This window comes from Rhinolophus sinicus, linkage group LG05 (assembly GCF_036562045.2).
Source record: "Rhinolophus sinicus isolate RSC01 linkage group LG05, ASM3656204v1, whole genome shotgun sequence".
In the NCBI taxonomy this organism is placed as follows: domain Eukaryota; kingdom Metazoa; phylum Chordata; class Mammalia; order Chiroptera; family Rhinolophidae; genus Rhinolophus; species Rhinolophus sinicus.
The window spans coordinates 105472093-105495523 of NC_133755.1; the positions used below are offsets into that span (position 1 = coordinate 105472093).

A 23431-nucleotide genomic window follows, 5' to 3' on the forward strand; every position below is an offset into this window, starting at 1 on the left:
CACACATATATATGTATATATATATACACACATATATATATATATATATATATGGGTTCTCAATGCTATTCCATTGATATATATATAGATATAGATATACATATATATGTGTATATATATATATATATATGATTTCTCTCTCTCTCTCTCTCTCTCTCTCTCTCTATATATATATATATATATATATAGATAGATAGATAGATAGATCAGCAGATATATATATATCAGCAGATAATTTTTCACAAAGGAGCCAAAAACATACAATGGAGATAAAAAAAATCCTCTTCAATAAATGGTCCTGGGGAAACTGGAAAGCCATGTGCAAAATAATTAAATTAGACTGCTATTCGACACTGAACGCCAAAATTAATCCAAAATGGATCAAAAGCCTAAATATAAGACCTGAAACAATAAATTGCATAAAAGAAAGCATAGGTACCAAACTTATGGACCTTGGGTTTAGAGAGGATTTTACAAATTTGATCTCAAAGGAAAGGAAATAAAAGTAAAAATAAATAAATGGGACTATATCAAACTAACAACTTACATACAGCATAAGAAACCATCAACAAAACAAAGAGGAAATGAACTGAATAGGAGAAGACATTTGCAAACAACACCTTCAATAAGGGGTAATATACAAAATATATAAAGAACTTGTACAACTCAACAACAAAATAACAAACAATCCAATTCAAAAATGGGCAGAGGACCTGAACAGACACTTCTTCCAAGAAGATATACTAATGTCCAACAGATACATGAAAAAATGCTCAACTTCACTAGTTATTAGGGAAATGCAAATCAAAACCACAATGAGGTACCATCTCATACCTATAAGAATGACTATTATCAACAACACAAATAATAACATGTGTTGCAGAGGCTGTGGAGAAAAAGGAACCCCCATACACAGCAGTGTATGTAACAATGTAAATTGGTACAGCCACTATGGAAAACAGTATGGGGGTTCCTCAAAAAATTAAGAATACAATTACCATATGACCCAGCCATCCCTCTTCTGGGTATCTACCCAAAAAAGAAAAAGTGAAAACATTTATCTGTAAAGATATTTATACACTGGTGTTCATTACAGCATTATTTATTGTGGCCAAGACATGGAAACAACCAAAGTATCCTGACAGATAATTGGATAAATAAGATGTGGTGCATATATAAAATGGAATATTACTCGACCATAAGAAAAGATGGAATGCTGCCATTTGTGACAATGTGGATGGATATTTGCATTATCATGCTAAGCAAAATAAATCAGAAAAAGTTGAGACCCATATGATTTCTCTCATATGTGGGATATAAAACTAAAAGCAACAAACAAACAAAACAAACAAACAAAATCTCATAGACACAGACAACAGTTTAGTGGTTACCAGAGGGTCAGAAGGGAAGGAAGGAGGTGGTAGAAGAGGGAAAAGAGGGTCCAGTATACAGTAATGGAAGGAGAACCACATGTTTATCCAATCATCTACTGAAGGACACTTGGGTTTAACCACTTTTTGTAATTCCATGGTATGACTATGCCATGATATATTTATTCATTCTCCTACCCATAGGCTTTAGTTTGTTTCAGATTTGGAATGAAATTCTTGTATCTGTCTTATTCAGTAGAACCTGATAATTTCTCAAATAGACATACCTGAAAATAGAATTGCTGAGTGGAGGATATGCCTTAGCGTTGCATAACACACGTACTCTGTATTTGTAAAATCATTTCAAAAACTATGTAACAAAAAGAGCTTGTTTTTTAAATATATTCTAACAATTACAAGGCTAATTTTATTCCTCATCTAGTCAATAATTTAAAGCATTAGTAACTGTGGTTTTTATACATAGAGAGATATATCACCAGTACTCAATTAGCTACATACCTATTTTATAATAAAAAAACATTACCTAGAACACTTATTAGTGCCTTCCCAACATAATTCTTAATAAGTTAAAAAATCTCTATTACTGAACTTTAGATAACATGTTTAACTATACACACAAGGATATATTTGTCTGGCTTAGATTAATAAAACATTTGAAATACAGACTGCCTGAAGCTGTTGTGTTTTTAAGTGCTAAATTACTTTGCCATGTATTAAATTACTTACTCTGAATCTTCCAATTATATTGAAACACCATCCTTCATTCAGACAGTTGTTGCTGAACAGTCTACAGTGGTCAATTACTTTCTCACAGTTTTTTCCAGTAAATCTTGGCATACAACTGCAAATACATCAGTGTAAACAAGAAAAAGTTGCAAATTAAATATTTTCACAAAAGTCTATTAACAGTCTGCCACAAATAATAACACTTTGTTTAAATTACATACAACACATATTATTATGTTATATTTTCAATGATTAATTTTGTCCATGCATACTTATGTTCTTAGCCAAGGAGAAAAAGATTTATATATTTAGAGAGAATGAGAGTAAACTACATTTTCATTGAATGGTCTTTATATTATCTTTTGAGACTTTAAGTGTAAATCAACTTTGGTCTAAATGGATATTTAAAAAGAAAATATAGGTTTTAGAAAACTGTTGGCGTAAATGAGACCATTATTGAAAGGTGAAAAGAAAAACAGAGACAGATTAGATTTTTAATTTCTAGGAGCAGTATTAGACACTGATGATATGGTCTCAGGAGTTGATGAAACATGAATTTCAGACAGTGTAGACTTACCATGGACAATATAGGAGTCATGTTTGGACTAATTACAGAGTTTTATTTGTTGTCATTTTCATATTTTTTATAAAGCATTGTTGTAGTATAAGTGCCTGACAGAAAGCTTTTCTGACTGTAATGCAAGTGTCTGCCATTAAGATTTGAATGTTGAGGCATGCATTTCAAAGACATGCCTCTGGAATAAACATATCAGCAGCTCTAAGACAGCTACCAGCCACACAACTAGATGAGTAGCCAGGCCTCCCCTACCCATGAAGTTCCCCTTTTACAAAGCCCTCGTAACCTAGATAACAGGCCACTTGAATGACCCTGCTTTTCCTCTTCCTACTCCTTAATTCCTGCTCTTATGTTTTAAATTCACTAGTAAGTGAACTTTTTGAGACCCTGGTCGCCCCACTCTAGACTTTAATAGAGGCAGAACCCCAGGTCTAAGCCTTGTTTCCTCAAGTTCTCTGATAGAAGTGCAACTCATCATCATAACAAGAACCACAAAACTTAGGCCACAACATTGCTCCAGTTGAAGAAATGTCTGTGGAGGCAGCAGGGCCCAGGGAAGAGTCCCAGGCATTCCTAGCCTAAGGCAGACAGGAAACAAACCTGGATTTTGCCCTACTGCAGTTCATTAACTGCAATCAATAAGGTGCTAGAGAACACATATTGGTGTTTTGGTTTCCTTTGCCCTCACTCGCATTAATTTGTGAGAAATATTCCTGGATGTTAAATCACATTTAGTAAACCAAATGGAGTACTAAATTCAATGACAGTGTTTCTCTCTAAAGTAAACACTAGAGAATTAAGACCCAGAATCATAGTTCTTAAGACTAAGCTGTTACAAGCTGATTTAATAATGAATCAATTATATCATATGTTCATAATTTAAAATTTCTTATAAGAACACAGGATATTTTTATTAAAGAAAAAATCAAAAGCTATGTTGACACAGTTCAACTGAAATAGCATCAGTAAAACACTTGTAATTTCCTGTTGTTCAAGGCACCAGTTTTGCACTTTCATCTTGTAGAACTGAATCATTCTTTCATTTATATCAGTAATAACCATCCTTTTTGTTTCCTCTTCAGCACCTACTATATGCCAGCCACTAGGCTAATTACGTTTACACAATTTTATTATTTTCTCAATATTTATAAACCTTCTGTGAGATACATTTTTACCACTATGTTATAAATGAAGAAACATAATTCGAGAACTTAAGTTAGTTGCTTTGTTCACATCACTAGTTTTAGAGCTGTTATTAAAATTAATTACAATCTAATTTTTAAATGTATTGTACTCTGCTACTCATTGAAAAACCTGTTAAGATATATTTACCTAATTTGTTTCAATCTGAGGACCTAACCAGAGATCTAGAAATCATTCCAAATACCACTTTGTTATGAAAAGTATCACTAATCCCCTTTCCTGTTTGCGGTAGGGAGTGGCAGGAAAAAGGGGGCACTAGAACATGCTAAAACTTTGGCTATCATGTCTCAATTTTCTTTTTGAGTGGGAATGAATTAAATTGGCCAAAATTAGCTAAGGACACGTGTGGTACTTGGATTTATATTTTTCTGGAGTTGGTTTCCAAAAAGGAGGGTCAGTATTATGAATTAAATGAAGAATTAATATTAGTCATTAGTGAGATCAGATCAACAGGTTGCTGAACGAAATTAGGCAGCAACAACGTTGAAAAAGATGTTTCTAAACAAAGCAGGGTTTATTGATCATTTAAAAATTGGGCCAAAGTATTAACATTTTCATTACATACTAAGGAAGAACACCATCTGTGACACAGGCCCAGGGAAATTTAACTCCAAGGCAGAGGAAACACATAATTAGAAAATCATCCTGTTGAGTTACAGGGTATCAGTCCTCCATGCCTCGGAGACTCCTATTCATGGTTTGAAATCTAAAAGAAGCTCCTGAATCTTATCCACAAGGAAAATGACATGCAAGCAACCCAGCCTGCAGTCAGGGAAAGAGGAGACTTAAATAGTGTTCTTGCCACTGAAGAATTTAAACCAAAGAAAACAAAAACAAAGGAAAAAGAAAACAAATTCTACAACAACATGGACCTTTTGAGAAATTCTACAGAACAACTACAAAAGCACAACTACAATTTTCACTCAGTAAAGATGAGACATTTATGAAGGAAAAAATATCTAGAGGAAGAGAAAAATTTCAAACACTATCAACATTTAGACTCAATAAGTTAAACATATATGATTTTTATGAAACAAAATATCAAAGTTTATATGGTAAAATGATATGTAAAAAAGGGAGGTGACTTAGTGGCGAAAAAAATTTAAGTGGAAGTCAAATGAGTTAAGAAAAGAATATTTTGAAATAAACGTAGATTAAAATAATATATATCCAATATGAACAATAAAGTCAGAATTATCACTTCACCACCCTCCATAATATATGTATATACATAAAAACAGTGTACAATTTACTATAGTGTACAATACTGCAGAAAGTTGAGGAAAAAGAAAATATAAAAATGAACATTTAAAACACAGTGATTGAGAATGCTTGGAAAGATTGATAAGGACAAAGATATATCTTAAAGGAACTGGTCTTATAAATATCAGAGCCCAATAAATTCTATAGCTAAATTTTGGCAATTTAAAAAATTTCATACTTTTTTTAATTTAATTTTTCTACTCTTTCTTAATTTATATTTCAAACTTAATAAAATAAACTGCAATAGTCTAATTCATTACCTATGACATTACAATAAATGTAAATATTAAACAGAAGTGACTTTTTTCCAAAAATGTTTTTTCCCCCAGGACACTTGCAGTACCCAATATTTTTATATTAAATGAAGACTGAGTGCAGAATTACATTGACTACATTTCACAGCAAAAGAAAAGTACTACAATTAACAAAGCCAGAGTCATTAATTTAAAGATCATGTGACATTCTTCTTGAGTGTGTAATTAAGAAACCATAATAGAGAACACAGATATACAGAAATATAGATTCAAAAGAGAATATGAGGAAAAATAAAGGCTGATAACATTAGATATTCATATGTATAAATATGGTAAAAAGTTGTTTTCAAAACATAAATTGCCAAAATTGAATAAAAATAAGGATAACTAAATAAAACAAAATGTTTGATGGGAATTAACTAAAAAAGATGCTTGACTTATTCATTTATATAACATAATAATTAAAATATCTATGAAAGGGATGATTCTCACGCTATTTAAGTACTGATACTAAGAAAATTTATGCTAGTTACCTATTAATTATAAAAAATAGAACTTTGATGCAAAAGCCTCAAAAATACAACAACATATTAATAGTTACCCAGATATCATATCATTATCAGTTTAGATTTACCTTTGTGAGTACATGTGCATATATGTGTGTATGCATGTGTGCACATACACACAGGTTTTTTTACACCTTCCCCTTTTCTTCATATTCCCATTTTGAGGTTCCCATTCTAGTCAATTTTATATTTAATAAGAATATTTATTTTCTTCACATAGACTCACTGGATGATAGGTTTTCTCAATCTTTGCATGCATATAGATACTTCTCTCAATAACCAATATATAGTAGTCAGGCATAATATGTTAGGGAGATAATATTTTCTCTCAGTAGTCCATAGAGGCTCTGCACTGCTTCTGAGATTATAAATACTATTTCACTGTCTTGAAGCTACACATATTACAAATAAACAATGTGATGCCACTCTGGTTATTTTTTCCTTTGTAGGTAAATTGTCTTTTCAGCCTTGAAGCTTGATAGATATGTCTCTATCCATCAACCTAGCTTGGACAGAGAGCCTTTTTAAATATGCAGACTCAGTTCTTTCTCCAACTCAGAGAAATATTCTACAACTTGATTAATTACTGCTTTTCCTCCTTATGTTCTTTTTACTCATTCTAGAGCTGCTATCATTCACATGGTAGATTTCCTTGATCTATTCTCCAAATACACAACTGTCTTCATCATGATTCATTAACTAATTCATCCGTTAAGCCCTCAACAAATATTTCTTGACTTTCTACTGTATTTATTTTTCTAGGCATATTTCAGTAAACAAATTCCTTTCCCTCATGAGGTTCATCTTTTAGTGGGAGAGGACAGGATAAAGTGGATAAGTGGTTGCCATTTTTCCAAAGTTTTCCAGACTCAAATTACTATTTCCTAAGACCAGAATAATTTAGGGTGAGAGTCCTATATGCACATGAAGATGAAAGCAGATCCTCATTTCTTTACTTTTTTCCTTTACTTCAAAATACTTCTTCCATGAAAATATTTTAGGTTTCCATAATTTGAATCGCCATTTCCCTTGTAATTTTTCAACTAAATTGTTTCACTGAAAAGTATGTCTTCTAGCTGTAGTTTTGGAACAAAGGTATATGTATGTGATCTCTTCTTGGATTCCTAATTATTTTGACTATAGTTATCTAACTTATGTTGTCCTCTCTATCTTCCAGAGACTCTCATACCTTCAAGTTGCATTCATTTTATTTTAACTCATTTTTCCCACTTCTTTTTCTGTCCCCTCTTGCATGGGACATTTTTCTTTGCTAACTCATCAGGTCTCAGGGCTTGTTTCTACAGTATCCTAAGTGGGGCATCCTTCAGCGAATGGAAGGCCAATTGGGCCAAGAAAGTTAAAGCAGTGGGGCTCCCAGTCCTCTCCTTAGGGCCAGGGACCTGGCCTCCTCCTTGATATCACTGAGAATATGCCCACGCTCTACAGCTGAGAAGCTTCAGTTCTTAAATTCGGAACTTAGTTGATTCTTTCCGGCAAAAGGAACAAAAATGCTAAGGGTGCTGAAGTTGACCTACCCTCAAATAGTCAAAGTATTTATACTGATTAAGTGTTCACTATTTTCTGGTTATTGTCCTGGTGTTCCCTTATGTTAATTTACAAATGTTTGCTTAGCTCACAAAGCAAGAAAAATCTGCAAACAGTTCTTCTATTAAGATAGTCAGAGAGGCTAAGACCTAACATTTTAGCTGTTCATTTTAGCTGCTCAATGTGTCCAACAGCCATTTTTGTCAAAGGTGTCAGTACATATGAGGATGGGAAAAAATGCCTTTTAGATCAACATGTTCCTTTGAGAGGCAAAGTATATAGTTATACTTTTGTACGAAACTATTCTTTTTTAATAAACATGAACGTATTAAGAAACAAGGAATATTTTTGTGAGACTGGAGGATAAGAGGGGCCTAAATAATGGTGACAGAAATGTTTAAAGTGTCATTTTTAATGGGAAAGGGAGATTATATATAGAAAAGCAGAGAGGGGACCTGAAAAGATACACGAGGGAAGAAAATAAAGATAATGAAAATAAAATAAGTTAGTGGAAAAGCAAGGAAAAAAACATTTTTATTCTCTTCTTTCTTTTCCCCCAGAAATTCTCTCTTATAACTACCTTAAATATCTATTATTTGTTTGCAATTTGCTAACTAGGGCGATATTTATTGAAGAATTCACTTTATTTCTTTGATAGAGTATCCCAAACTTTGTCCAATGACCTATGGAATACATACAGCTGATTTTAATGAGAAGTGTCAGGCTCTGTTGGGGACACAGCATTTAACAAAACAGAGTAATGACAACAATACAAAAGTGAAATTTCATCACTAGCACTTTAGGAAATACAGTAGTTCATGTGATACAGAAATACTGTATTACGAGTATTTTTAAGTATAGAGACTTCACAAAATAAAGTGAAAATCAATGAAACTAAATATACATTATATTTTAAATATAATTTTAAAATATTTTTCAAAATATCAAGAAAACCCTAAATTTAATAAAATTAAAAATTATATGGGCAATGTCATTAAAACATAAATAATTGGTGGGAAATTATTAAAGTAATGTATTAAAATAATGAAATAACCACTCCATAGTACAAACAAAAAGTGGAAATTGAAATGGAAGTAAATCTGATTTTTTTTTTAAAGAGCTAGCTTCAAAGATAATATGTCAACAGTGTCGGTTTGGGATAGGTAGTGCATTCTTACTTAAAATTTTCCAGCTCTGAAATAGCTCTTTCAAATTCTGTACTATTCTAGGAAACGAAAATGAGATAGTTATAAAGTAACTCCAAATAGTTTTCCCTGACTCTGTTATCTCGAAATACTCCCACGGGTTGTTTGAAAACTTGACAGAGGTTTTTGGTATTTCTTTTTTCCAGGGCTTGAACAATTCTAAGTGAGGTATACTTTTTATCTTAAAGAAAGTATTTATTTAAGTAGTTCACTTTTGCCTTTTTAAAAATTATTTTTATTGTGTATAAATGGGGATTCTGATGAAGAATTACTTCTATCAATTTCAACACTGTCATGTACCCATTACACTTCTTAGAAAAAAGCATTTGAAGTAAACAAGAACTTATCCTTATAATAGAAGCTTTTAAATACAACTATATGCTTACTCATTGTCACTTGTATGGTGATAGGTAAATGTCTAGGCTTAAAGACTACTCATGTCATCAATTTATATGTTTTGCATAAATTGAGCAACTGAGTCTGGATCTCAAGATATTAATGATTCATATTTCATAGTTCTTTAAATCTTAAAATAATATTAATGGACAAAAAGATCTGCATTTTTGTAGTTAACATTAGCATGATACACTTCAATTCTAGAACACAGAGTGTCGAAATTGAAAAATACTCAAATACAGAATTCTCTACTGTAACGTATGCTATAATATGGGACAGGGAGAAAATCATAAATCCATAAAAATATAATGACAGATAGTGATAAGTACTATAAAAATAAACAAATAAAATAGTTTAAAACGGAGAGAATAACTAAGAAGAGATATTTTAGGAATGTTTGTCAAGATTGACAAGAAAGATATCTTTGAGAAAAAGCTTACCTGAACAAAACCCTGAATGAAATGAACATCAAGTTATTGTAGTTTCTGGGGAAAATGTTATTCAGATAAGAGACAACAAAGACAGGCTTGAAGTAGCAGATGCTTGATATATTCATGAAACATCTCAAAGACCAAAGTCGCAGAAGTTGCATAACCAAAGGTAAAGTACAGTGGAGAGATAAGCAGGAGAAAAATATGGCTAGTCAGAGAAGCATTTTAAATATTTTAATTTAAATGTTATAGGAACAAACCCATTGAATGGTAGTGCATGGGAATAACATGATTCTAAAACATATACACTCTGTTGTTTGGAAAAGAGATGATAAGGAACAAACCATTTCAAATTTGTTTTATCTGTAGCTTTTTTACTATATAAGATGACTACAACTCTGTCTTCTAGTTGCTCTGGCTAAAAAACTATACAGTCGTTATATGTAAATTTTTTTGTTTTGTTTTTAACCCAATCCAGTATATCCTTATAGGGTAGTACCTTATACTGGGTTATCTTATCAAATCCATATATATATGGATATATATTTATGTAATATATATATGTGTGTTTTTTGGTGTTTGTGTGTGTGTGTGTGTGTGTTTTATCTGTAATCCAACCTCTTCTTACCATGTCCTCTCTCATCCTGGTCCAAATCACTATCTTATCCCATCTAGATTACTATATTAGCTTCTAACAAGTCTCTTTGCATCTACATAGCATCTCTACAGTTTCTTTTCAACACAACAGCTAAAGCATCATTTTTAAATGTAGGTTAATATCACTCATTTGTCAACAACACTGCAACACTTCCTATTTTACTTAAGAGTAAACATAAAAGATATTGAAATGGTATGCGTGGTCTGCAACAGCTCTGATCTCCACTTTCCTATCCTTGTGCTTTCTACCCCTTGCTTTCTTCAGACCAGTTACATGGTCACATTAGTATGACCCAAATAGCACAGGGATTTTGCATTAGATGCTCTGTCTATCATAGACATTCTTCCCTTAGATAGCTGCACATTCCATCATTGCACTTAAATTGCTGCCCAAATATTAGCTTTCTCAATGAGGCTTTTGTTCACTATTATACTTATACTAATCTTTACAAATGGGAAACATTGCCCATTGCATTAGTAAATATTAGAATAGATAAGTGTGAATGTCTCTGCATGTGTGCCTTTGTTTGTGTGTGTGTGTGTGTGTGTGTGTGTGTGTGAGAGAGAGAGAGAGAGAGAGAAAGAAAGAGAGAGAGAGAGAGACCAATATTAGGAGATTAGGAGTGTGGTCAATGATAGTCTTAAAAAGCCCTTGTGTGTTCTTGTGGTACAAACACTTCCCACTCTGGTATATAGTGAAGAACACAGAATCCTGTATGTCAGGTCATAATGATTTCCCTCCACTACCTCTGTGTCTCCATCAGACAGGTGCTCAGGAACTCTAGAAAGCCTCATCAGAGCTGCGTTCTGCAGTGCCCTGGACATTTCCGCTCATAGAGATGAGTGAGGCCCACAGAGTCCTGCAGCTTCAGCGTCACCCTTGGAGGAGCTTCTGAGTACTATCCATTGAGCCCTGTGAACTCCTGATAACCCCTCACACCCCTAATTTAATGCCAACAATTGCAGGTGCCCCACTATAAGCTATCTTCAAGGCTATCACGGTTAACCCCTTACCACAATTTACCTCAGATACCCAAGAAGCCAGAGGCTCCCAGGTCATTCCACACCTTGTGAATCTTTACACTCAATTAATTTTGTATACAGTTTTCATTTAGATTGTAATCTCTTAAGTGGTGGCTATTCTCCCTCCCTTATCCCCCACATTTCAGGATCTGAATATTAGGTAGGTGTCCTCCTGTTTTCTCACTGTGGCTTCAAAATCAGTTCTTATCTTCCTCCTTAAATAAGTCTCAGTTATTAAGTCACACTGCACGTTATCTCCTCCTATTGTATTTGTAGCTAACCCTCCTGGGCATCATCTCTAACACTAATTCTTTAATATTTATCACGTGATCATTACATTTTTCTGTTTAAAAAATCCCAGTCTTACTTATTTCAATATCTTAGTTGATCCACTTAAAACTTTGGCTTCTCTCAAAAGGAGACCATCTCAACTCAAAGATCTCAATCTTCCTTCCCAAACTACTCCCACTGTAGTATTCTATACACTACCATAGCATCATGCATAATTATATTCCCTCCATACTCATAACTTTCTTAATCTTATCTTTAATATCTAATAATCCATCTACAACCTAATTTCCCTTTCCAACTCGTTCTAGTCTTTTTCCCCCGCAACAATTCTTCAATCCCTAATCCATTGACTCTATTCATTCGTCAATATGTCTCATCCTTATCATATTCTTATTCATTACTTACCTGAATTAGATTACATGGTCCATTACTATACTCACTTCTTGCATATCCCCTCCAATCACTTGCCCCTTTCCCTTCATAATGGTAGCCCAGTTAAGATCCAACCCTAGTTTAATTCAATACTCAAGCTATTTCATGTGGGCATATGAGTAACCAAACATGGTTTGAGGATGCCAGACTTTACCCTAGACTGAACTCAGGTATGTTTGTTTCCATTTTAGAGGAGACATCTAAACTACATATATGTGTTTGAAAGACAGTGACGTAGACATGGTATTTAAAACCAGGGAATGCAATGAGATGATTATCTTGGAGTGCTCCTAGATAGGAAAGTAAAAAAATTACACAGTAATACCTCAGACACTCTTATACATAAGGAAATTAATGGATATGGGTATGAAATAAAAAAATTGAAGTCAGTGAGTTGAGGTAAAAAAACACACATAGGATCGTCACAGAAACTATAAAATATTCTAAGAATACTAAGACAATGCTAGACACTCTCAGAATATGTGGCTTGATCTAGTTAGAAGAAAATGAGAATGTATCTTTGTAATTGGCAATTGGAGCTAATGGTTTCCTTAAAAAGAGCAGTTTGACAAAGTGGTGGGGGGAAAAATACTGATCAGACCCAGTTCATGAGTACATGGCAGAAAAAAAGTGTGCTTTTCCTATAAAGGGGAACAGCAATACAGAGTAATGGAGTGGCAGCTGAAGAAAGTTCAAAACAGATCATTGTTAAATATTAGGGGAAATGGGATGATACGTAGTAGACAAGCAGAGGAATTGGCTTAGATAGGATGGCAGACATTACATCATTATAATAGGAGGAAAAGTGAAATATTAGTATTGATATAGGTGTATTGAATATGTGCTGTTGAATCATTTGGAAAGTATCTTCTAATTGTTCTATTCCTCAAATAAAATAAAAAGCAAGGTGAGATGAAAAGTTGTGAAATAGCTACCCAAATAAGTGGGAGGGAAATAAAGTGTTATTGATACACAGCAATAAGGGTCTCCTTGAAGTTAATAACATGAATTTAAAGTGAGTTCAGTCTAGACAATTTTCCCAAGAAGACATACAAATGGCCAACAGACATATTTAAAAATGCTCAACTTCACTAGCTATTAGGGAAATGCAAATCAAAACTGCACCTATTAGAATGACTATTATCAGTAAGACAAGAAATAACAAATGTTAGACAGGATGTGGCGAAAAAGGAACTCTCATACACTGCTGGTGGGAATGTAAATTGCTATAGCCACTATGGAAAACAGTATGGGCATTTCTCAAAAATTTAAGAGTAGAGTTACCATATGACCTAGCAGTCAGTCTTCTGGGTATCTACCTGAAAATTTTGAAAACATTTATTTGTAAAGATTTATATAACTCTATGTTCATTGCAGCGCTATTCATGGTGGTCTAGACATGGAAACAACCCAAGTTTCCTTCGATGAATAAAGAAGATGTGGAACATATATACAGTGCAAAACTATTAATACTCAGCCATAAAATAAGATGAATCACTGCCATTTGTGACAAGGTGCCTGTATCTTGAGAGTATGATGCTGAGTGAGGTAAGTCAGATGGAAAAAGACAAGAATCCTACGATTTTACTCATATGTGGGATATAAAACAGAAAACAACAAATGAATAAACAAAGTAAACAAAGACAAAAAGCTCATTGACATAAACAACCGTATGATGGTTACAATAGGGGAAGGGACATGGGGGGGAGGTTAATGAAGATAAGGGGGTCAAATATATGGTGATGGAAGGAGACTAAACTTTGGGCAATGAGCATGCACTGCAACACACAAATGATGTTTTATAATATTGCACACTTATATTACCTTATTAACCAATATCACCCTGATAAATTTAATAAAAAAACAAATAAAATATGTGATAAAATGAAATAAATGATTTACAAAGATCTCCAGTGTGTTAATTTGAAAGTTTTCCATTGTAGATAGCATAACCCCAATTCAAACACTAAATTGATGGAGGATTTATTGGCCCATATGATCAAACTATTTAGAGGAAGTCCTTGCTTCATGCAGACTTGGATCATTGTTCTATCTCTTTTTAATCCTCTCGACCCTATACTTATTTGTATTTTGGCTAAATCCCCTTGCTGGATTTCTTCATGGTTACAAGATGGCCTCCAGTAGCACAGCTACCTGCTGCAAGACCAGTTTTTAATGTCACTGTAGAGTTTGACTTTCCTTTAAAACCTCTAAAAGGAGATTCAGTGTCACTGAAGTGCAGACTTTCTGCCAAATGGTTATTTAAAGTACCAAAGGGCGAAAAGAAAAAAAAAAAAAAAAGTGCAAACAACTTTAAAACAATTCATTTGCTGTAGCCAAAAACAAAAAGTTGGGGGGAAAAATTTTCTCCTCTTTCACTTAGAAGACAGAGAGGGATGGCAGTGGAGAAGAATTATCTGGTTCCTATTGTCGCATTTCTATGCAACGCTCTAGAGCTGGAAATGGGCAAGGGTCTCTATACCTCAAAATATTCACTGCAAAGGACCTTGCTGACTCTTGATCCACACATGCTTATGTGGGTCCTAAGTCCTTGTGTATTTGAGAGTCATGAAACTCAGAGCACAACATTCTCATGTCATCATATTATAATTATACTTGGAGTAACTGCTACCTCTTGGAAGGTAGATAATATATTCTGCTTCTCAGCATCCCAAGGAAAGTTAGACATCCAATCCATTTTAGTCTCTGAGAATATCTCTTCCCTTTTTCACACTCTCTAGAGACAATGATCTTTCCTGGCACTGTACTCAGGTATGCTGACAAGTGGCTTCTGCCTGGGTCATACTAATGTGCTGTACCAACACGTCAGAAGGTGGGAGAATAAATGCACACATTTATTCCCTCTTCTCCCTCATGGCCAGGTTGTAGGTTGGCAGTAACTATGTTCATCTACATAAGTTAATAGTTCATTTCAGAATGTTCTATACTATAGCTGTAGTTCTGGTTTCTATTAACTGCATTCCTAGCTTGCCTTTTCAGCATAGGGAAGGGAAACAGGTCCCTACTGTTTCTAAACCCAGGATGATTAATTGTGCCATTTTGATTCCCCTTAAGCTTCTCATACCTTTTAGTCTTTTTATTCAATTTTTCTAAATTTCTCTGAGTGAACCATCCCTTTCAGTTTCCTGGCTGAAGCTTAGCTGATTTCCTTTGAATGTTAAGGTACATTCCTCAAGTGTTTTTCTAAATATATTTTTTAAATTTTCTGTAATAACTGTCTCTCACAAAGTCCATTTATTTTCAAATGATTAGCCAAAGTATTGACACCCCCAAGAAAACATCCCTCAGTAATTTCAGAGAATCACCAAAGTTGTGTTCCATTCATCTGATGACTCAAAGATATCAATTATCCCTCATCCTGTTCCACCTGATTCTACTTGTGTCCCACCTGCTTGCAGCAGTGTCACATTTGATACATCACTACTCTTATTTACTGCTATTAAAAAATAAAACCTTTATGCTAAGTGTTCATAGACACCTAAAACTGTCAGTTCTCTAGGTGTTAAGGCAAATGCTAGTTTGTATACACTGGTAAATTTTGACTCCTTTCTAACACGGTTTTTCTTATTTGATAGATGTCAAATAAGTTCTCATAAATATCATTTCACTGTTTTTCCCAAGGAGGTAACTTTGCTTCAGTTAGTCTCTCATGTAATCACAGGGGTTTAGAGCTAGTCCATATGGTCAAATGGAAAAACTGATACAATCATCAACTTTATATCCTCCTCTCTTTATTTTACTCCTTTCCCAACTCCACACTTTTTTCTCCCAGATTCACAATAGAAGAGTAAATGCTTGTTTTAAGGAGTGTGGATACAATAACAGGAAAGGAAGAGGAGGATTTCTGCATTGATGCTGTTTGAGCTCAGCCCATCTTAATCAGTGATTCTCCAAGTATGGTCTCAGCTCAGCAGCATCAGCATCACGTGAGAATTTGTTCGAAAAGCACATTTGCAATCCCCAACCCAAACTTACTGAATTAGAAATTCCAGGGAAAGGCAAAACGATTTGTGTTTTAGACAGCCCTTCAGGAGATTCTAGTGCAACTAAAGTCTGGGGCAACAAAAGTGTAAGCATTAGTGATCTAGAAAAACATACCTTCTAAGATAGCAATGCATAAATACATTTTTAACTTTAAGGCATTTAAGTAAAAGGGCTTTTATTTTTCTTATTATTTTCAATGATTCCCTTAATCTCCTTTGAGAAAAGAAAAATAAACTTCAAGACTAATTTTTCGTCATTGTTCCAACTTCATGCTTTATTAATTTATATTGACTATAGCTGCATTACTTCATCTGAGACAGACTTAGCAATTTTTTGACTGTCAGTGGTTAGTTTGGGGAGTGGAGTTGGCTGGGGCCTGGACATTCTGCTTGTGTGTTCCAAATTTTTACCACATTCTTATTGATTTCTGAGGCTTTGGTTTTCACTCATCATTCAAATTAGACTATGTGTTATTTCTGCCTTGTGGTAGCAGTTTTGCTTTTATGTTCCTGTTACTTTCCTTGTATTTTACCTTCTATTAATCAGGAGTCTAATTTTCCCAAAGGAGGGGACAATATTTTTAATTAAGTAGATTTGATATGAGCACAACGTATACCAAATTCTTTTTCTCCCACAAGGATTATACAAATATTGCGTTGTGAACTTTTTGAGGAGCAAAACAGAAAAAGAAATACTACAGAACTGTAACCATGAGCCATTAACAATCAGCATGTAATTACAGATGTTTTTGTAGAGTGGGTCATGGAACTGAATAATAGTAGAGAACTGTCCTTCATTGTGGGATTATGTTATGAGCTGCCAGACTTGAGGAGAAATGAATCAATATCCCTTTCCACTTCTTTCCCCAAACCCTTCATAACTCTTCCAAGAACAATTTTTTTTTTTAATAAAATTATGGAATACTGAATAATCACACTTTTAAGTAGCGGTTATATATGTTTATCACCTGAACATAATTGCTACAAAATGTATGTATTATAGAGATGCATATTACTGCATTATAATATATAATACATAGGCTAGTAGAGGACATATGATTAAGTGTGCTTCCTTTTGAAATGGTTCATTCTTTTTTTTTTCTTTTTCAAGATTGTCTTGGCTATCTTTTTCTTTTGTTTCTTTTTTTTTTTTTAGTTTCAGGTGTACAAAGCAATGTACTAGTTAGACATTTACACCCTTCATAAAGTGATAACCCCCTCAATGTACTACCCCTCTGACATTGTATATAGCTGTCACAATACCAACTAGCCTATTCTCTATGATGTACTTAATATCCCGTGACTATATATTATATATATATATACACATATATAATATGTATGTAACATATATGTGTATATATATGTGTGTGTACATAATATAATATATACATGTATATATAATATACATGTACATACATATTATATATATATATGTTATATATATACACACACACACACATATATAGATTTTAGTTTCACATAATACCAAATTCTTAAAGAATGTGGGCCATCTCAACAATTAGAGCACATATAGTAGCTCATACTAATTTCATGAGTAAATTTATTTCTTTGAAACCTATGTAATTTTACTAACCATTGTCACCCCAATAAATTTTAGTTAAAAAAAAAATACTTCTATGTTGTTACAATCAGCTTACCTGACATATTTCATCCATCATAGGGAAACCTAACTTAAATTTCTACAACATCCATCCTATCTAAAACATGCTTAACAAAGCATTCCAGATCAAACTCCATTATTTAAAAATGAAATTCATTAACTAATAACAGAACAATCACCTAAAGAATAGCAAGAATACATTTAGTTATCTAGATTTCCCCTTGATGATACAATTTAAAACAAAGTTTTCTAGACAACCAGAATAGCTATTAATAAAGGCCAATAAAAGCATCATACTTAATAGAAATAAAACAAAATAAATATTATATGTGAATGTTTACCTATATTTATCTAATGCTATACATTTTTTAAAAAAGTTGACCACTTTTCTAAATAGATTTACAAATACACTAGCTCTATACAGCTGAGAACTAGACATTATAAATTGAAAAGTCAGTATTTTTATAAGGATAATAATTGGATTTATTAGAGAATTAATGTAAGTTGAATATATGCACAAATTTGACTAGGTGGGTTAGATCTTTCAGTATCTTGATTAATGATGAAATTCATTTGCTTTTGAAAATGTCACATTGAAAAATCGTTACGTTTTTTAAACTTGCATTTAGATTTCTTTGAAAATGATGAAAATCTTGTCCATTGCGCTTTTGTGATATGTGTGCATGCTCTACGTCTCTTTTCAGTATATTTTAAGGCTTCCCTTTATCACAGCTTTTAATTTTCTTCTTTTATGAATATTCTGAAATTTGAGCCTATTTACTGCCCTTCAATAATGCTGAACAGAACTTATTTTAAGCAGTCAGATAAAAATCAAACAAGTGTGAAGAGAACAAATTGTACTTCTTAATGGGGTGAGAAAGTATCTATAAAGCTATTTAAGATGTACTAAAATTATAGGCCCGGATAACTAGGTCACTTCTGTCATTTACAAATGGCTAATTTTTAGCAAATTCTTGTTTAAATAAAGCATTGTTTCCTAAAAAAATGTCTGCCTACAGACCCTAACTGAGCACGATTAGCTAAAGTCTATAAATTGAAGGAAGAGATGGTTACTCTATACTTTCAAAATACAATATTAACATTGTATTTGTATAATCGAAATAATACTGTGGGTTGTTAACACTTATCTCTTTTTTTCTAGGCCTTCAAATATTATTTAGTTATCTTAAAGAATCTCCATTATAAAACAATGCATGTTTTACAACTATATGCCCAAATATTTATTTAAAATTAATACCACAACAATCAAACAACCCATAAAAAACACACTGAAAAGGTTTACTTTAACTTGAAATAGATTATTATATTCCACTAAGTAACATTTAAACTTTTCTTTTGACCACATGGCTTTAAAGTCCATGTATTTTATTTAATAAAATAGGAAATTAATAAATTATACCTGCAATGATAATTTTTGTCATATTTCATACATGTGACATTATTCTTCCAAGGAAATGACTCATGTGTTGTTTGAAGTCTCTTACAAAGCTCATCTGTAAATATTGGTGGATGGATACATGTGGTATCCTAGGAAAGATTAAAAAGTACTTTTTTATAAAAGTTTTTAGATATTTCAAAGATAATGAAAAGACTATACCTAGAAATTATTTTCATAAACATGTAGAAGTTTTCTGTGAAACAATGTGGAAGATTCTATTTTCCAAAATGCCACAACAATGTTTTCCATTTCAAACATTCTGCCTACTATGTAAATTCAATACTCCTCTAATTGAGATTTGGGGACTATACGCGTATTTTCCCCTCTTGAATGTAAGCAAGCTCTGACTGTAGAGAAAGTGATGCTCTGTGGTTTCAAGGCTAGATTTAAAATGCCATGCAATGTCAGTCTAACTATCTTGGAACCCAGTCCCCATTCTGTGAGTAAGCCCAAGTCACACAGAGTAGTTATATTCAGGATTCTTACTGACAACTCCCGCTGAAGGCCTTGTTGATAGCAAGAATGACACCAGACATGTGAATAAGGAAGCCTTTGAGATATAAATATGAATTCACATTATAAATTTAAATATGATTATTAAAATGAAAATATAGTGATTTGTGGAAACTATGACATTATTTTATAGTATTATTTATTTAAATGTTAAAGTTAGAATATAGGAATATCACATAATCAAATAATTTAAAACATTAAAAAGCAGAAAGAAAAAATTCAAAGTTTACAAAATCCCATTGTTCACAAGGGAGAATTCTGGTGCAAGACCAAAAATATACTGAAGAGTATTTTTAAAATGGGGGTTTCTACTTAAAATGAGAAAAATTAAAACAAACAAGTATTTTCTCAGATTTTCCTGAATATAAAAATTATAGTACGTTAATGAAAACTTCAATTATTTGCATAGTTTGTATTATTTGAAATAGTTTGGTAATGGTAAAAAAAAAAAATATTTTAAAACCATTCTTGTATGTTGGATTCATACTTACATTTGCAATATCAGTGCAGTCAGCACCATTCCGACATGGCATTGATGAACACTTATTGCCATAAATTTCATAGTCTTGATTGAGAAAGTCTTCTGGACACTCACAAATGTAAGCAGAACTTTTATTTTGACAATTTCCCCTTTTCCAACAACAGGGAAAAACACAGCATTCCGTTGACTCTTCACAGAATGGACCTTAAAAGATCACAATCGTAAAAAAAAATTAGATAGATAGATAGATAGATAGATAGATAGATAGATAGATAGAGATATAGATATATATATAGATATATAGATATAGACAGATATAGATTGATATAGATATGGAGTGAAATTCATTATAGAAAAAATGTCTAGAGCTCACAGAATCTTTTTTCAACAGATTTTTCATTGTATAATTTATATATCACAGAATTCAACCTTTGCAAATATATAATTCAATAATTTTCGTAACTCTATAAAATGATTCAACTATCAGCACTATCTGATTTTAGCACATTTCCATGACCCAAAGCAGAGCTCTTTCATGGTCACTCTTTGTTCCCAACTCCAGCCCCAGATGCCATTAATCATTTTGTCTATAGGTTTGCTTTCTCTGGGCATTTTATATAAACGGAATGGTACAATATGTCGCATTTTGTGATTGGCTTTTTTTGCTTAGGATAAAATTTTGGAGGATTTTTCATACTGTATCATGTATCAGTATTTTGTTACTTTTATTGCCAAAGAGCAATTCAAAATGTATGTAACATTTTGCTTATTCATTTGTCAGTTAATGAACATTTGGGTTGTTTCCACTTTTTACCTTTTTATTGAGATATAATTGACATTTAATATTCTATTAGTTTTAGGTGTACAACATAATGGTTTGATATATGTAAATATTGAGAAATGATCATCCCAAAAACAGTTAACATTCATCACCTCATACAGCGAAAATGTGTGTGTGTGTGTGTGTGTGTGTCTGTGTGTTGAGGATATTGAGAGAAAGAATGTACATCTTATAGGAAGTCACTAAGATTTCTGGTCAATTTATAAGGAATTTCTTGAAATTACCAAATTTCATTTAAAATGAGACCAGGAAACATGGTTACAGGTATGCTGCAAAAGATGAAGGTATTCCTGTGTAGGTGTGGAATAAGTAGAGATAAACACAACAGGTTTGGGATTTTGTAGAGGGGGCATACAATGGAGAAAGGCAGTAGTAAGAAATCTGAAGGTGTGGGGAAGTATAATGATGGACTACATATTTTATTGCATAAGAAATAAAGGATGTCATAAGGGGTTAAGAAACAACGAATACATGATAAAGATTCAATGTATTTTGGTTCTTTAAAAAATGAAGAATTCATATAATTTGTAATCCAAGAAAGAATAAGTTAAAAATATGGGGAAGGGTTGTAGTCTTGGAGTAGATGCTTTAAAATTATGGTGAGATTACTCTTATCAGTACAGTAACTTTTTTATAGTGAGAGAGCATACAGCATAAATAAATAGTAGCCATTTTTAAGAAGGTATTCATGATGAAGTAACAATTTGCCAGGTATCAGTAATATAAGCCCTGACATTTTATTATTATTATTATTATTATTATTATTATTATTATTTTAATGTAACACAGATATGACTGACTTAAGCTTTGATTGCTGATGCATCCATATCAAAGAGGCATCCACTTCAAAGACAGCTATCTTAAATAAACACATTGCCTACCACACAAGTAGATAAAGAGCTGGCCACCTCCCACTTTTGTTGAAACTCTTGTTTTTGAGATCTTGGTTGATTTTAAAACAGACCACTTAGGCCACTTGTTTCTCATTTCCCCAGGCTTTAAATTCCTGCTCTTCTGTTTTAAATTCACCAATAAAGAGTGAGCCCAAGAAACTCTATGATCAAACAGATATAAACAGAATCCCAAGGCTCTGGACTCCCATTCTCTCTCTCTCTTTCTCTATCGATGGCCTCCCTGTGCAGCCCGAGGTGTGCTGTGTAATTTCCAGATACTATAAGTAATAAGCTTTTAATTTTTTTCAAAGTTTCCTGATATTGCCGGAGGGCATCTTCCAATCATAAGAACACCAAGGGCCAGTCCAATTACAACATTGGTTATTGATCATTGAGACCCACACAAAACAAGTGATTATTATTTTTTATATCGAAAGATAAATAAAAGCAACACACAAATACAACCATACCCATATAACACACATAAGTCAAATAATTTAGGATACTTAAGCAGAAATCCTATTAAATCATCTAAATAAATTTTACTATAATGAAAATCATAATGGTGCCTCTATAAAACTGGCTCTGCTATCCTAACAAGGCACATGTATCTATAAAAAATCACAATAAATGAAAGATCATTTTAGACTGCTACGTTTTAATACAATTTTAGTAAGTTATTTTGGTCAATCCTTTAATGAAGTGTCAAAATTTTCTAAAGCAACTCTGTATAAAATAAATCCCTGCTGTTAGTCGAATATTTTATCCACGTAAATTCATCTTAGTTTACTTTCATGTAAGAATGAAGCTATTATACTCGGAGGATAGGCAACACAAAGGCATCACCAAATAAGAGCGTAATTTGCCTTTCATTCCTATGGGAAGAGAAAGAAATGGTTGCTAGGAGCTGTGCTCGAGGACTATAAAAGTGAAATAAGCAGCAAACACAGGTAAATTAAAGAACGTCAGCTAAACGTGTGACTCGTGTTTGATTGCAGTTTTAAGACTTTGGCAAGACGAAGAATCACTTCAAATTAAGAAAGGATATTTGATATGAATACTCAATATTCATCTATGTGTTGATAATTTGGAAAAATGAAATGACTATTTTAAGTTATTCATTTTATACATACCTTAACAAATACTATTTCAGGGAATTTACTCTCATATTATTAATTCCGTTTCAACCATGCACGATATGAATTTTATTTTTTAATTTTATTTTATTAAATTTATTGGGGTGACAATTGTTAGTAAAATTACAGATGAACACACAATGGGATTTATAGATGATGTAATACAGAATTGTACACGATATGAAATTTTAACAGTTACAAATATTGACTGTGTTAGGTTTCTTATGTGTGGTGCTCAGGACTCTGCTCTTCCACTCACATTAGCAGGATTGAGTCCGGAGCCTATTGTAAGGAGATGGATACCTAATATTTGCCTTTACAGCAGGGATTGACATTTTTCCTTTCTCTAAAGAGCCAAGTAGTAGTTATTTTAGACTTCATGGGCCACAGGGTCTCTTGAACTACTCAGCTCTATCATTACATCATGAAAGCAGATGTGCACTATACGGGTATGCCACTACATGAGAATGACTGTGTTATTTTGCATTACTTATTTGACAAAAACAGACAGCTCTTTAAA

At 32.8% G+C, this 23431-nt stretch overlaps 1 protein-coding gene across 1 annotated transcript in view; it reads right to left on the bottom strand.

Annotated features, from left to right (window-relative positions):
- The window catches only part of EYS (eyes shut homolog), a 140658-nt gene that overhangs the window by 38922 nt on the left and 78305 nt on the right, over positions 1-23431 (bottom strand). The window contains 3 exon segments of the mRNA XM_019738636.2: positions 2118-2232; positions 19009-19136; positions 20052-20245. Coding sequence (XP_019594195.2) covers positions 2118-2232; positions 19009-19136; positions 20052-20245 — 437 coding nt within the window.